The sequence below is a fragment of the Oratosquilla oratoria genome, chromosome 18, assembly GCF_046742065.1.
Source record: "Oratosquilla oratoria isolate Oo_2021 chromosome 18, ASM4674206v1, whole genome shotgun sequence".
NCBI lineage: Eukaryota > Metazoa > Arthropoda > Malacostraca > Stomatopoda > Squillidae > Oratosquilla > Oratosquilla oratoria.
In genome coordinates, this window is record NC_134794.1 from 60,474,968 (window position 1) to 60,487,470 (window position 12,503).

The 12,503-nt window shown below is 38.1% G+C and overlaps 1 protein-coding gene across 2 annotated transcripts in view; it reads right to left on the bottom strand.

Annotated features, from left to right (window-relative positions):
* The window catches only part of LOC143035295 (acetyl-coenzyme A synthetase 2-like, mitochondrial), a 54,504-nt gene extending 49,059 nt beyond the window's left edge, over positions 1-5,445 (bottom strand). Inside the window, exon 1 of one of the 2 annotated variants that reach the window (XM_076202174.1) lies at positions 5,296-5,445. In XM_076202174.1, coding sequence (XP_076058289.1) covers positions 5,296-5,430 — 135 coding nt within the window. In that variant the 5' untranslated portion in view covers positions 5,431-5,445. Of the gene's footprint in view, positions 1-3,333; positions 3,708-5,295 lie in introns of those variants that run through there. The other variant, XM_076202173.1, reaches the window with a different exon arrangement.
* Positions 5,446-12,503: the final 7,058 nt, after the last annotated feature.

Below are 12,503 nucleotides of genomic sequence, written 5' to 3' on the forward strand. Positions count from 1 at the left end.
TGAACTCGAGGGAGGCTTTAGGGAAGAAGCTTTTTTCCTTGATACGAGATATGGATAAGGAACAGAAATAAGATTTCGTAAATGCTTTATCAGGTATATATTTTTTCAAGCGGTATCGTTATTGTCCTTGTAATGTTCAGTAACAAGAGTTTGCGGCAACCACACTGATAATATTTTTCACGCACACACACACACACACACACACACGACTTGATGGTAGCGTGCTCGACAGGTAATTCAGCGATCAGAGTTCGAGCTGAACTCGAGCAGGGCTGAATACTTCAGCATCGATACACTGGGAACCGGTACCGCAACTCTGGAGGGCAAGGTGTGTGTGTGTGTGTGTGTGTGTGTGTGTGTGTGTGTGTGAGTGTGTGTGTGTGTGTGTGTGAGTGTCTAAGGTCCCCGTATCACCCATAGATCGGGTCATATATGCACTCTGAGCTCTTATCTGGGGAAGCGATGGCTGTCGGTCACGAGTCTAACACGTGAGCCAAGACACACACGGCTAGAAAGATTCTCCGTGGTCAACTTTCAAGTTACTCAACTCCTGAGTACCTCCACCTCCTCCCTTTCTCCCTCACCAAGGCGATGACCTTCCGACGAGGAGACTATCGGGCCTCACACACGAGAAAAAAGTCGTCGATTTTTGTTCGTGTGACCTTGAGGGGGTAAGGACGGGATCATTGACTTGGCTTATCCCAGTAAAGAAAAACTGTTGTTAACATGGAAACTAAAAGTGAAAAATAAAAACAGTCTGATGGACGAAAAAAAAAATTATATAAATAAGAATCACACGAGATACGATAATCATCAACAATCACCCAAGTCCAAAGCGTAGTCACATGAAGCATATATAAAATGAATTAATAACAAACGAACGAATAAATAAAATAAATACATCAAGAAGCATTAACTAAATATTTAAGTGAATAAATATTGTCATGTGAGGACATGACAAAAGGACGCTGACCAGGAACCCCAGAAATGAACTTGTAAATATAAATCGCTCCAACAGTGACGATCAGGTTAGGTTAGGTTAGGTTAGGAGCTTGTTAAGATTAGTCACCCCAAATGTTAGCTCGTAAAGCATATTACGTCCTGAAAAAATAAGTGCATAGTCACGTGTTCCGACGCCGCGTGGTGGCTAGGTCCGCTAGCCACAAGTGGGTCAAGCTGTTCTACTCTCGCACCCACCCACCATGCACCTGCTCAGGGTAACGGGTGCTGCACAATTACGAAAAGAAGTTCTGCCTGTATTTCTTGATGTTAATTCCTCATCCCATGGATTCTGAAACTTATCTTCGTGTTCTCAGTTGTACCAGGGTGTTTTAATTTGCTGGATGTGGCCCATTTCGTCTTTGATAATAGAAAAATATCTTATTCTGTTGGTACAAGAAATCCTACGACAGTTTTCTGCTTCTTGCCATGACGACGCGAGAAATTTCCAGGTACTTTCACTTCCTCATATGTCCTCTCTCTCACCTCCTTTCTCCGCCCGCAAATAACTGTTCAGAGTACAATAAGTCAGTTCTTTCAATTGGGAAATGAAAACACCAGGTTATAGTCCAAGCTCTTCTAAGAACGACATTAAAGGTCACTCCTTCCTCCAACCTGACGTCATTTCCTTTCCCGTCAACGGCAGAAGTAATTTTTTCCTTGTCTACTGGGGAAAATCCCGTAACCACGAATTATACGTAATTTCTCAAAACAGTCACCATTGAGTCTCACTTTATAATTATTTTTTAACATATCAAAGCTTTAAAGTGGATTGATTATATTCTGCCACGATAAACAAGTCATCCCTAAAAGCTAAAGACGAATGGTTTAATTTTGGCTGCAGCTAGTCGACCCAAGCCGGTTATATTCAGTAGAATACCTGGGCTTTGAGTGAGCGAGGTCGTGGCTTCTTCCCTGCCCCGTCCTAACCTCAACAGCCCCGTTTGCAAAACAAGTTTCATGCGCTCAGTTTGCTTTAGTTCATCCTACCGACCCTCCTCTGCCAACTCTGCCATGGGAATTGGCCACACCCACGCACTTAGGAATTCAACCGCCAGCGGCAAAAAAGTGTCAATTACGACAACCAAACCCGTAGTTCAGTATAATCTAACAGTATAATGAAAACAATAACAGCCCATGAAATATAATTTATGCGAGATAACATGACAGGCAAATTCTTGACGAGCAATTAAGAGTTTTGATCATCACAGTTGGTAGACCTGGTTTCACCCTTGTGTAAACAAACATCCTACAGAGTTCCCGGCCCTTGCAAGCAATTCCCTTGTGCCTATGCAGCATCTGTTCAGAGAAAAATACAATATTTTGTACACAACACATAAAAAATTGAATAAATCTGAGAGTTATATGTGAATTTAATTAATCTTTTTACGTGTTCACGCAACATGGGACGCAACAAATTATGCATTCGATTCCTCATTGCAACATTGATACAATCTAACAAACAACTGGCGAAGGATGTAATACCATCCCTTCGTTCCTGTGGAGTTGCCATTCATATAAATATGTATTTTTATCTAATATAGTGTCACCCAGTAAAGATGAAATTAACCAAGAGAAACTAACGTAACCCCTTTGCAATGGACGGGTTCCACAGTAGTCAGATTAATATAAAAAATGCTGCCTGGTACAGGCAGTGTTTAAAAAAACAAAATGATCTATCATTAACCAGTTATTGTCTCATTACATCCAACACACATGTAAAAAGTGTGAAAATAAGCATGCTAGCGAAATGACGTATGCAACCTTTCACGTCACAAGGATCTGTGAGCAATCCATACTCAACGGTGTGGTCAGAAGAGTGGCCACTGCCCTCCATACGGTATGATGTTTTCTACAAAGGGCAAGTACTGGTAACAGACACGCGTATTGTGATCAACAGTTGTATTGTGGTTGTCATCGACATTACTTTCTTGTTTCTTGGGTCTGAAGTGACAATAATACCTCATCATGGATGCCATGCATTCCATTATCACGTTCGAATGTGGACTGTCAGTTGAATATTTTGATGTTTTCCGAGTTTGTTTTGAGTGCATTCCATTTGTACAACCGACGTGTCCCGAATAAGTATTGGGAACGCGTAAGGGTGCATTAGCAAGTAGCTGTGTTTGATTACGTTCCTTTGACTACTTCATAGATTCATTTAGTATATTTCCCCCATAAATATATAATCTTCACTTGAAGGTAATGGTGTTGAATGGCACCACGATAAGAAACTGCAACAGAGCAAGGCGCCGATAAAGTAGGAAAGTTTCGCTCAACAAAAGTGCGTAATATCTTTGAACCAACGCACTTGGAGAATCTCTCAAGACTTACCTGATCCACCGATAAGTTGTACAAATCTTCATGCGTGCGAATATTTGGGAAATGATCCGTAATTTCTGGTATGGGTGTTGACGTAATTGTAGACTGACTTCGCGTCCCAACCGGGACTGAGTATCGATACAAACACTTGCCACCTAAAGAGTTGAGTTGATGTTTAGCCGAAGCGTTCACTCTGCTCAACGCAAAACCTCGGCTTAAGAACGTTCTTATGGTTAATGGCGCCATTTTTTATTTTCCTAAACTAAATGAGTATGACATGCACTTGAGAAGAAAACAGTTATATGTACTCCACAAGTTTACAGACTCGTAGCCACTGTCCCTCTGGTATACTAGCAAGTTGTGTTAGCCGTCACCTTTCCGAATGGAAACAAACGAACGAACTCACACACCGACCCGAGAACCCACCCCATCCGGCAGCCAATCACTTCGCTTCGTTCTTCAAACTCTGAGCTTAATGGACCAATCAAATACTCTTTTTCTGTGTGCGTTCGTTTGTCGGTCATCTTGGAATATCCTAGCACCTGTATAGGTGATGTATGTGTGTTTGTATGTGTTCTTGTGCTGAGTTGTGTTTCTTCAGTAAATGTAAAATATATGTCCTCTGAAATAACATTCTGGACGCACCCATGCGTGCACACACAATCTATAGCAAGGGGATGGTGGGAGCCCGATCCATCTAACCCTGTTGGTTTATTTAATTCCCCATTCCCCCTAAATTATGAGAGGAGGGGAGAGTTCGTACGCCCCTCTTGAAAATGGGATAGATTTATCATGCAAGTGTTATGGTTCCCGTTGATTTCACTTCCTCACACACCCCTCTCCTCCCCCTCCTTCCCTCCCTCCTCTTCCTCTATCTCTCTATGCGTTTGTCTATAAAAAATAGCTCCACTTACTCCTACACAAACACACATATACATGCATATGTGAGTATCTACTCATGTATAGATGTATACGCAAATGCATGCATATAAACATGTGTACATACATGCATACATACATACACGTATACATACATACGTCCAGACATACATACATACATGCACTCATACACACATACAAACATACATCGAATAAAATGTTACAGAGAAATATTCGACGGTTATTAGCGGAAAATCTGTAAAGTAAATGTTCAGGACATAAACCTTCATAGAAAACGATAGAAATGTTAAAGCAATTTATCACAAACATTCAGTAATTTCAATTATTTTGTGTGCTCAGTTAAAAAATACAAGTATCAATATATACATAGAAGCATACATACGTATATACTGTAATTCCGTACATATATAAATACATACTTGTATACATACATAGAATTTTATATTTACATATATATGAGCATATATAAACGCGTGATAACATTTGCACATATTCGCACACATATACACACAATAATTTGCAATTATACATAAATTACGTACATACACACGCGCATACACACGTAAGTATGCACAAGTGAATGTATGTGCATACATACAATACATACATACCTAAATGAATATATGCATACATGCATATATATACACATATGCATACATATATGCATACATTCATACATACAGATACACATGCATACATACATTTATACATATATGGATAAACACATACATGTATAAATATAGGTATGTATATAGTATATATATATATATATATATATATATATATATATATATATATATGCAGTATGTACATCTGTGTGTGTATGTAGTATGTATATGTGTATATAGTGTGTATATCTGTATGTATATGCAGTGTGCATATCTGTATGTAGTATGTATATCTGTATATGTACATAGTATGTATATCTGTATGTGTATGTAGGATGTATATTTGTGTGTGTATGTGTAACTACATGTTCACGTGCATGCGTGAAATACGTAAATTTAAGTTTATGCATAAACGCAATGTATTCATAGGAATATACGCAAACACAAATAATATAAGTTAGCCTACTTGCACTCCAGCGTACGCAAGAATATCTCTGTGAGGACAATAAACAACGCACAATGCATGAGCTGACTGGGGCGGCCTGGTACTGTCACACTTAACGATGACACTTGGGAAGCTCTCTCGTTGTCCACGTGACATGCACGTGATATGGCACACTTATCTTCATCGTCACTATATTGCCTCTTCCCCGAGTGCCTCTTCACAGTCTGCAACTTACAATTTCTTGTCATAAAACCCTTTCGCTATCTTTCCGTTGATGACGAAGATAAATTCAAATTCTTCAACCGACATGACGTTGTAACGTCAGGAATTCTATAACATCGTGTGATCTTTTTCTGTGCGAGAACAGTTCTGTCAATAAAACTCGTATTCCGAAAAAATCTTTAGCGTTCTTACATTTATTTATAACAATTGTCATACATATTTACAAACTAGTAGAAATAAAGTGATTCAAATACTATTTGTTATCACTAGAGAGAAATGACGCAAGGCTGTTGTTGAAATTATATGCATCTAATTGTAAATCCTACGGCTGAGTGAAATAATTTGGCGTTAGTCACAATAGTAATGATACTGATGGCAATGATAATGATAAGGATAATATTGTCAAGACCAACCTAAGAGTATATCGCGACTCAGTATATATATATATATATATATATATATATATATATATATATATTATATATATATATATATATATATATATATATAACAAGGACTACTATTACACAGGACGTGCGCACCCAGATCCCTGGGTCCGCTAGCGGAGGCCATTGCTTTCTTTGTAACCTAACATTTCATATTGGACAAATATATCAAAACTAGAAACCTAACATTGTATATAGGACAAATATATCAACTATTGACTTATTCAATGCAGTATAAGTTAATATAAACTTCTATAGTGAAATAAGAAACTATTTTTGAGGCACTGTTATGCTTTGAAATGCCAATTTTAGCCGGACTTAACAGGTATTATTGTATGAGGTTAGTGGACACCAGAGTTGGCGATTTTTTTTTCTATCTTTTTAAAAATTATAAAAAATCTATTTTTTTTTTGTTTAAATCAGATTTATTTGATTTAAATAATTTTCTTTTTTTTATAGATTTTAGATATTTTGGGATTGCTATCTGATATGCGATCTGATTGCTAAAGGACATTTTTAGCATCTCAATATAAGGAGCAGTGTTATATAGACTTGCCACAAGTATACAAGGAACGGTATAAGCCTACATGTAGTATATATCACTGTGGAGCCCACAACAAGTTTCAACAATATTCTTGTTGAAACTTGTTCTAGGTAAGCAGCTTCTCACTGAGTCAGTTGCTGCTTTGGAATCAACCAAGAAGGATGTCTTCTGGACCTGGCAGAGTGGTTCCTTCAGGAAGAAACAATGATCCTGTCTGGAATTATTTTGATAAACTACCAACAACTTCTGGCAAAGGGTACCGAGCTAAATGCAAAGACTGCATCCAGGAACTACAGGGTATTGCGTCATGATTAAAATCTCACAGAGATAAATGCCAAGGTCAGCCACAGCATACAGAAGAAATTGATGACCCAGGTAAATAATTTTACTTATATTGTGTGCATTTCTCCCTTTTCATACGCAACTATATAAATTTGGTGAACAATGGAGAGCATGTGCAATAAAAATGTGAAGGCCTAAAGAGATGATACTTTCCTACGTTCTCACCTGCTGTCGAGTGTCTGTGCCGCCCAACCTTTCCCTTGCCCCTCTGAAAATGGGATTAATTAAGAGTGGCTGGTCTGTTTATGACGTCTTCGTAACTAGCCCACGCTTCCAAAAACAGCCTGTTCCACTTCTTGTTGTTTTTAATATAAAACATCCGCGACCTGCCAGTCAAACTCATGCTGATGCTTATCACAATGTCTGGATATCGCCGAACTCTGGTCCCTCCTGTTCACAGCTCTGCGGTGTTCTTGCTGTCTCTACCTTGAACATTAGCCGCAACTGCGTCTCGGGTCAACACCTGCACATTATCGGCCGACGCTTCAATCTACGTAGCTGACGTCCATTTCCTTGCTGATATCTTCAGAGGCCTAACACTGATGAAGCAACATAATATCATTACTAACCCTGCTCAACATGGCATCATTTACGCTAATCATTTCCTTCCTGTACTGCCATCAGCAAAATCCCAGAAAGTCAACCACATCAACGTGGCCAAGCAGGCAAAACCTGATTTAACGCCAATTAATTCTAGCACAGCTGTTAAAACTAACTCTGCTTCATCACACGAGGATGAACCAGCTATTAACTCAGATGGCACCGGCACACACACATTCCCATGACTCTAACTCCTCCATTTGACGACCAGTTGTAGACATGCTTTTCAAGCGAAACAAATGCACTACCTCCTCACGCATGTCAAAATCAGCGAAACTCAAGACAAGACGCCTTGTAAATACCATTGATGTTTATATTGTTTACATCTCTACCCACACCCTCACCTCGACGCTCTCCCCCAAACTCTCTGAAATCTATCGCATCTTTGGACACCAATAAAAGAACAAAGTTAAAGCACTCAGTTTGCACAATCTTACGGAGACCGTTTTGCAATCACAGAATCACACTATTCCTACAATAGAAGATCTTCAACAATCCTCTCAACCAAAACCCCCAGTTCCCCTTCCCCGCTATAGTCTTAGAAATTGAGCAACAAGTTCATAGAATGTATATTCTTGCCGAGATGAATGGAAAAATATCTACTTTCCGCATGTTCATATTATTGTTCACACCATTAAGCCTATTTCCTTATATTCATGAATATTTTACATTTACCACCATTCTTACACCATTTCGTGATTATGTCTTCATGCCCAGGTCCTGCAATCAGGCCTGGCTTGCCTTGTGTTTTATTTTCTTCTATACACGTAGCACCAATATCACTGGGTCAGTGATAGCGAACCAAGCCATCTTATCATCTATGTATTTAGTGTATGCAGCACTTCGATGCACATCCGCGCACGCACACATATGGTGTGGTATGGTCCCTTCAACTACCAAGACTAGCGTCTCCCAAGTGACTCCTATTGTTCGGTGACCAAGCTCACCGTCCTTTCTTGACGACACCCTTTGACAACAAAAGATTCTCGGCGTCTCAGGTCAAGAGCTCTACCTTGAACAATAGCCGCAGCTGCGTCTCGGGTCAACACCTACACATTATATTATCGGCCGATGCCTCAACCGAGGCGATCCAACTTCCAGGTATTCCTCACATGGCAACCCTTGTAAATACATATGTATAATATGTTTCTGGCAATCCTCCGATCACCGTGTATGTAGTAGTGAGATCTATACGAGGAGAATGATTATATAATTAAAAACAATAATCTATATATATAAGAGAGCTGTCTGTTTGTCCTAAGTCTTCCAAGATTGCTGACGACTGATTGGTCGGTAGCGGTGACGTCACGGCAATGGAGACGACTGACTGGCTGCGAGCGAAGGGAGAGTGGTGACGTCACAGCAATGGAGACGACTTATTGGCCGAGAGCGATGACGTCACGGCAACGGAGACTGAATAATAATAATAATAATAATAAAGAAAATAACCTGTCATTATTTCGAACATGTCGAATAAAATGTTCCTAATTCACAGGTGATTGCCTTAGAAATAAAGAATATAACATAGAGCGGTTGAACGCGAGTAGATTATTCATATTCACGAAAACGTTATTATTGCATTGGATGATCAGTACGTGACGTCACGTCGTTTCAGCGCGTCCGACATGAAATCACGTCGTTGCAAAGAAATCGAAGTAGTTTTATTCTGGCTAAAGACAGACGATTTTATTCACCTATTAAGCACATCCTTTCGATAAATGAAATATCAAAAAAGGCATTTATCTTAAGCATGGGTAATGTGTTAGTGATGATAATAATAATTACACTAAAATAGTATCAATAATAATAATGATAATAACCATAATAATAATTATAATAATGATAATAATGATAATAATAACAATAATAATAATAATAATGATAATAATAATAGTAATAATAATAATTATGATAATAATAACAATAATAATAACTGTAATTGTAATTAAACTTCACTATTATTTGGCAGTCGCTCTATTTCCCACAATGATAAATGTTATCATATAACGTCACTGACAAGTGACTTCTCATCGCCTCACGATAAGAAATAAAATCTTAACTCGTCCTCCTACTGTTGATGGATGTCATTTGTTCACCTTTCTATTTGGTTTGTTTTCATTTCACTTCATTTATTTATCATCTATATAAGATAGATAGTTGGCTTTTGTTTATTATTGTGTTTATTTCACTTATCTTATTTCTTAATCTATCCTGTTTTGTTTATTCAATTAATATATTGATTTCTCTATTTATAAATTTATTTATCTTAATTAATTATTTTATCTATTTACTTCTATTCATTTAATTTATATATATTTAGTTAGTTAATTAATCTAACTCCGTCCAGTTTAGCTTGAGAAATATTTTCTCCTGTTGAAATTCTAGCTGTGTTTCCTAGATCCCTCATTCTGGTGTACGTGATTGTACCTAGATTGTTCTTCGTTCTAACAGTTCTAAATGCATCGTGCGTGTGTTCTGTGTGAGAAAAATTATAATTTCTTCCAAATATAGGACACGGGGCCAATCCACATTTCACAAGTGGGCTATTGTTAAAGTGATATTTTTTCCAATGGTAGTTGGCTCGAAATCTCGACAATACAACAAATCACAATGAATGTATGTTTTGAAAAATAAATGTAGAATTTATTACATTAAAAAGAAATTTATAATAAGCCTGCACAGTGACTACAACTCCGCTCAATTCCGAGATAAAAAGAAATACGTTCTTTTGACATTCATTCGGTAATAAGTATAAAAACAAAACGACGTGTGAATGGCAATACTGTGTGAAGGAAGCTTGAAGAATAGCGATCCGCATTTCCTAAAAATAGAAACAAATACTGCTATGACGTCACACGTCATTGCGCACGTTCTATCGCTTGCAAACAAACGTGTCTGTCCGCCTCGCAACAATATTAATTTCCTTGTCAAAAATGTCACCAATTATCGGTGTTTCGACTGGATCTGACTTAATTCATATTTTCAAAATGCCAGCCACTACCTTCCCCGGTAGCTAAAAGTTTAATATTTCCTCCTACTTTAAATAAATTCTACTATTATGGGGGGGGGGGCATTATATCAGAATTAAGAAATTCAAAGGCCACTTTGGGCTGAGAGGAAATTAGCAATACTGCATTTAGTTTTTTACATACATGATATGGATTTTCTGTTTGTTCATTGTTTGATTTGATCAACCCAGTCCGTTTTTATACAAGTATGGCCTCGCGTTTTACCATGTTAGTATATACATATAATATACTTTTCTCTATATATATATATATATATATATATATATATATATATATATATATATTACAGGTGAAAAATGTAATCACACATTTGTCAATCACGTAGAAACCACTGTTGGAGTAGAAAAGACTGAGAGTTCAGGAGAAAAATGGTAGAATCTACTATCATTGAATATCAGCCCAATATGAATATTTCAAAGGGGCAATGGTCCCCGGATATAATGTCCGGACTCTTCATCACCAACCTATTGAAAAATCATTTGCCTCCTGACCTCACATACGGAGTGAGCTGAGGGTAGAGACCTCTTCCCATGTTCCCCTTTCTTTTGGGGTGCAATGATCATGCGTGACAGTTATTGTGAAAATATATGTGACATTAAGGAAATATCGTATACATGTACAACAAAGACATGATTATTAGTGATGTAGAAAGTTAAATTGTACATAATCATGTGAATTGGTGAAATTTATTCAAGCATTGACAATCATATTAACTTTCACATCAAAGATGTGTTAAGAGATGGGAGCCAATTAAGATAGTCTTTTAACTTCCCATTAAACAGAACTAGATAAGCCTACAAACTAGGTCTAGGAGGTCTGTATACACACACAAAAAGGACACTTGGCAATTGAATGAATCCTGTCCTAACGTGTCTGATTAAATAAATAAAAATCTAATTTGAATATGCTGTAGGCTATGCAATATACACAGCATAACATGCCATCAGAAGACCCCGTAAATTGCGGCCTGTGGCCCTTTTAATTAAAATAAACACTGATAAAGTACAACCCTGAAAGCCTTAAAACACTGCAGTGACTGGGTAATGCAATACACGGGGAAACTAAATTGAAAGAAAGCCTAGACATGCTAAGAAGAAACCAGACCGACCATAACATGATGCCGTGGAAAATACAGTAGACTTCCCTTTCCACAACTTCTGTTTTGTTTTTACACGGTTCGATTGAATGTTGGAATAATATTTAATACATTGAGTATCAATCTTGACCCCAGGGACATCGTCCTCTAACAACCAAACCTTTGGAAATGAGTTGTATGTCGTCACTGTTACTTTCTTTTTGTATACAGAATTCACTGCGTTTGTCAGCTACTTCAGTAGTTTGCCCAACTGCCGATAGAGAGCGTGGTAACTGTGACGTCAACTTTGTGGTTTGCTATTGCCGAATTTATATATTTCTGTCATCTTTTGTGATCTTTATTGTCTCGTTAATACATTGTACGTCCTCTCCATTCCCCAACTCCCATCCCAATGGTTAACGACCCTCCCATCGATTGTGGAAACTTTAGAGCAGATGATGATGATGATGATGGCAATGATGATGATGATGGTAATGATGATGATGACGATGATTATGGCAATGGTGAAGATTATGATGACGATGATAATGATGATGATGACAATGATGATGGTAATGATGACGACGATGATGATGGCGACGACGACGATGATGATGATAATGATGAAGGCGACGACGACGATGATGACTACGACGACGACGATGATGACGATGATGATGATGGTGATGCTGCTGCTGCTGCTGATGATGATGACAATGATGATGATGGTAATGACAATGATGATGGCAATGATGAATATTATGACGATCATGATGATGATGATGATGATGGTAATGGCAATGACGATGATGACGGCGCGGCGCGGCGATGACGACGATGACGACGACGACGACGACGACAATGATGATGATAGCGATGACAATGGTGATGATGATGATGATGACAATGATGATGGTAATGATGGTGACGACGACGATGATGATGATGATGACTGCGATGATGACGACGAC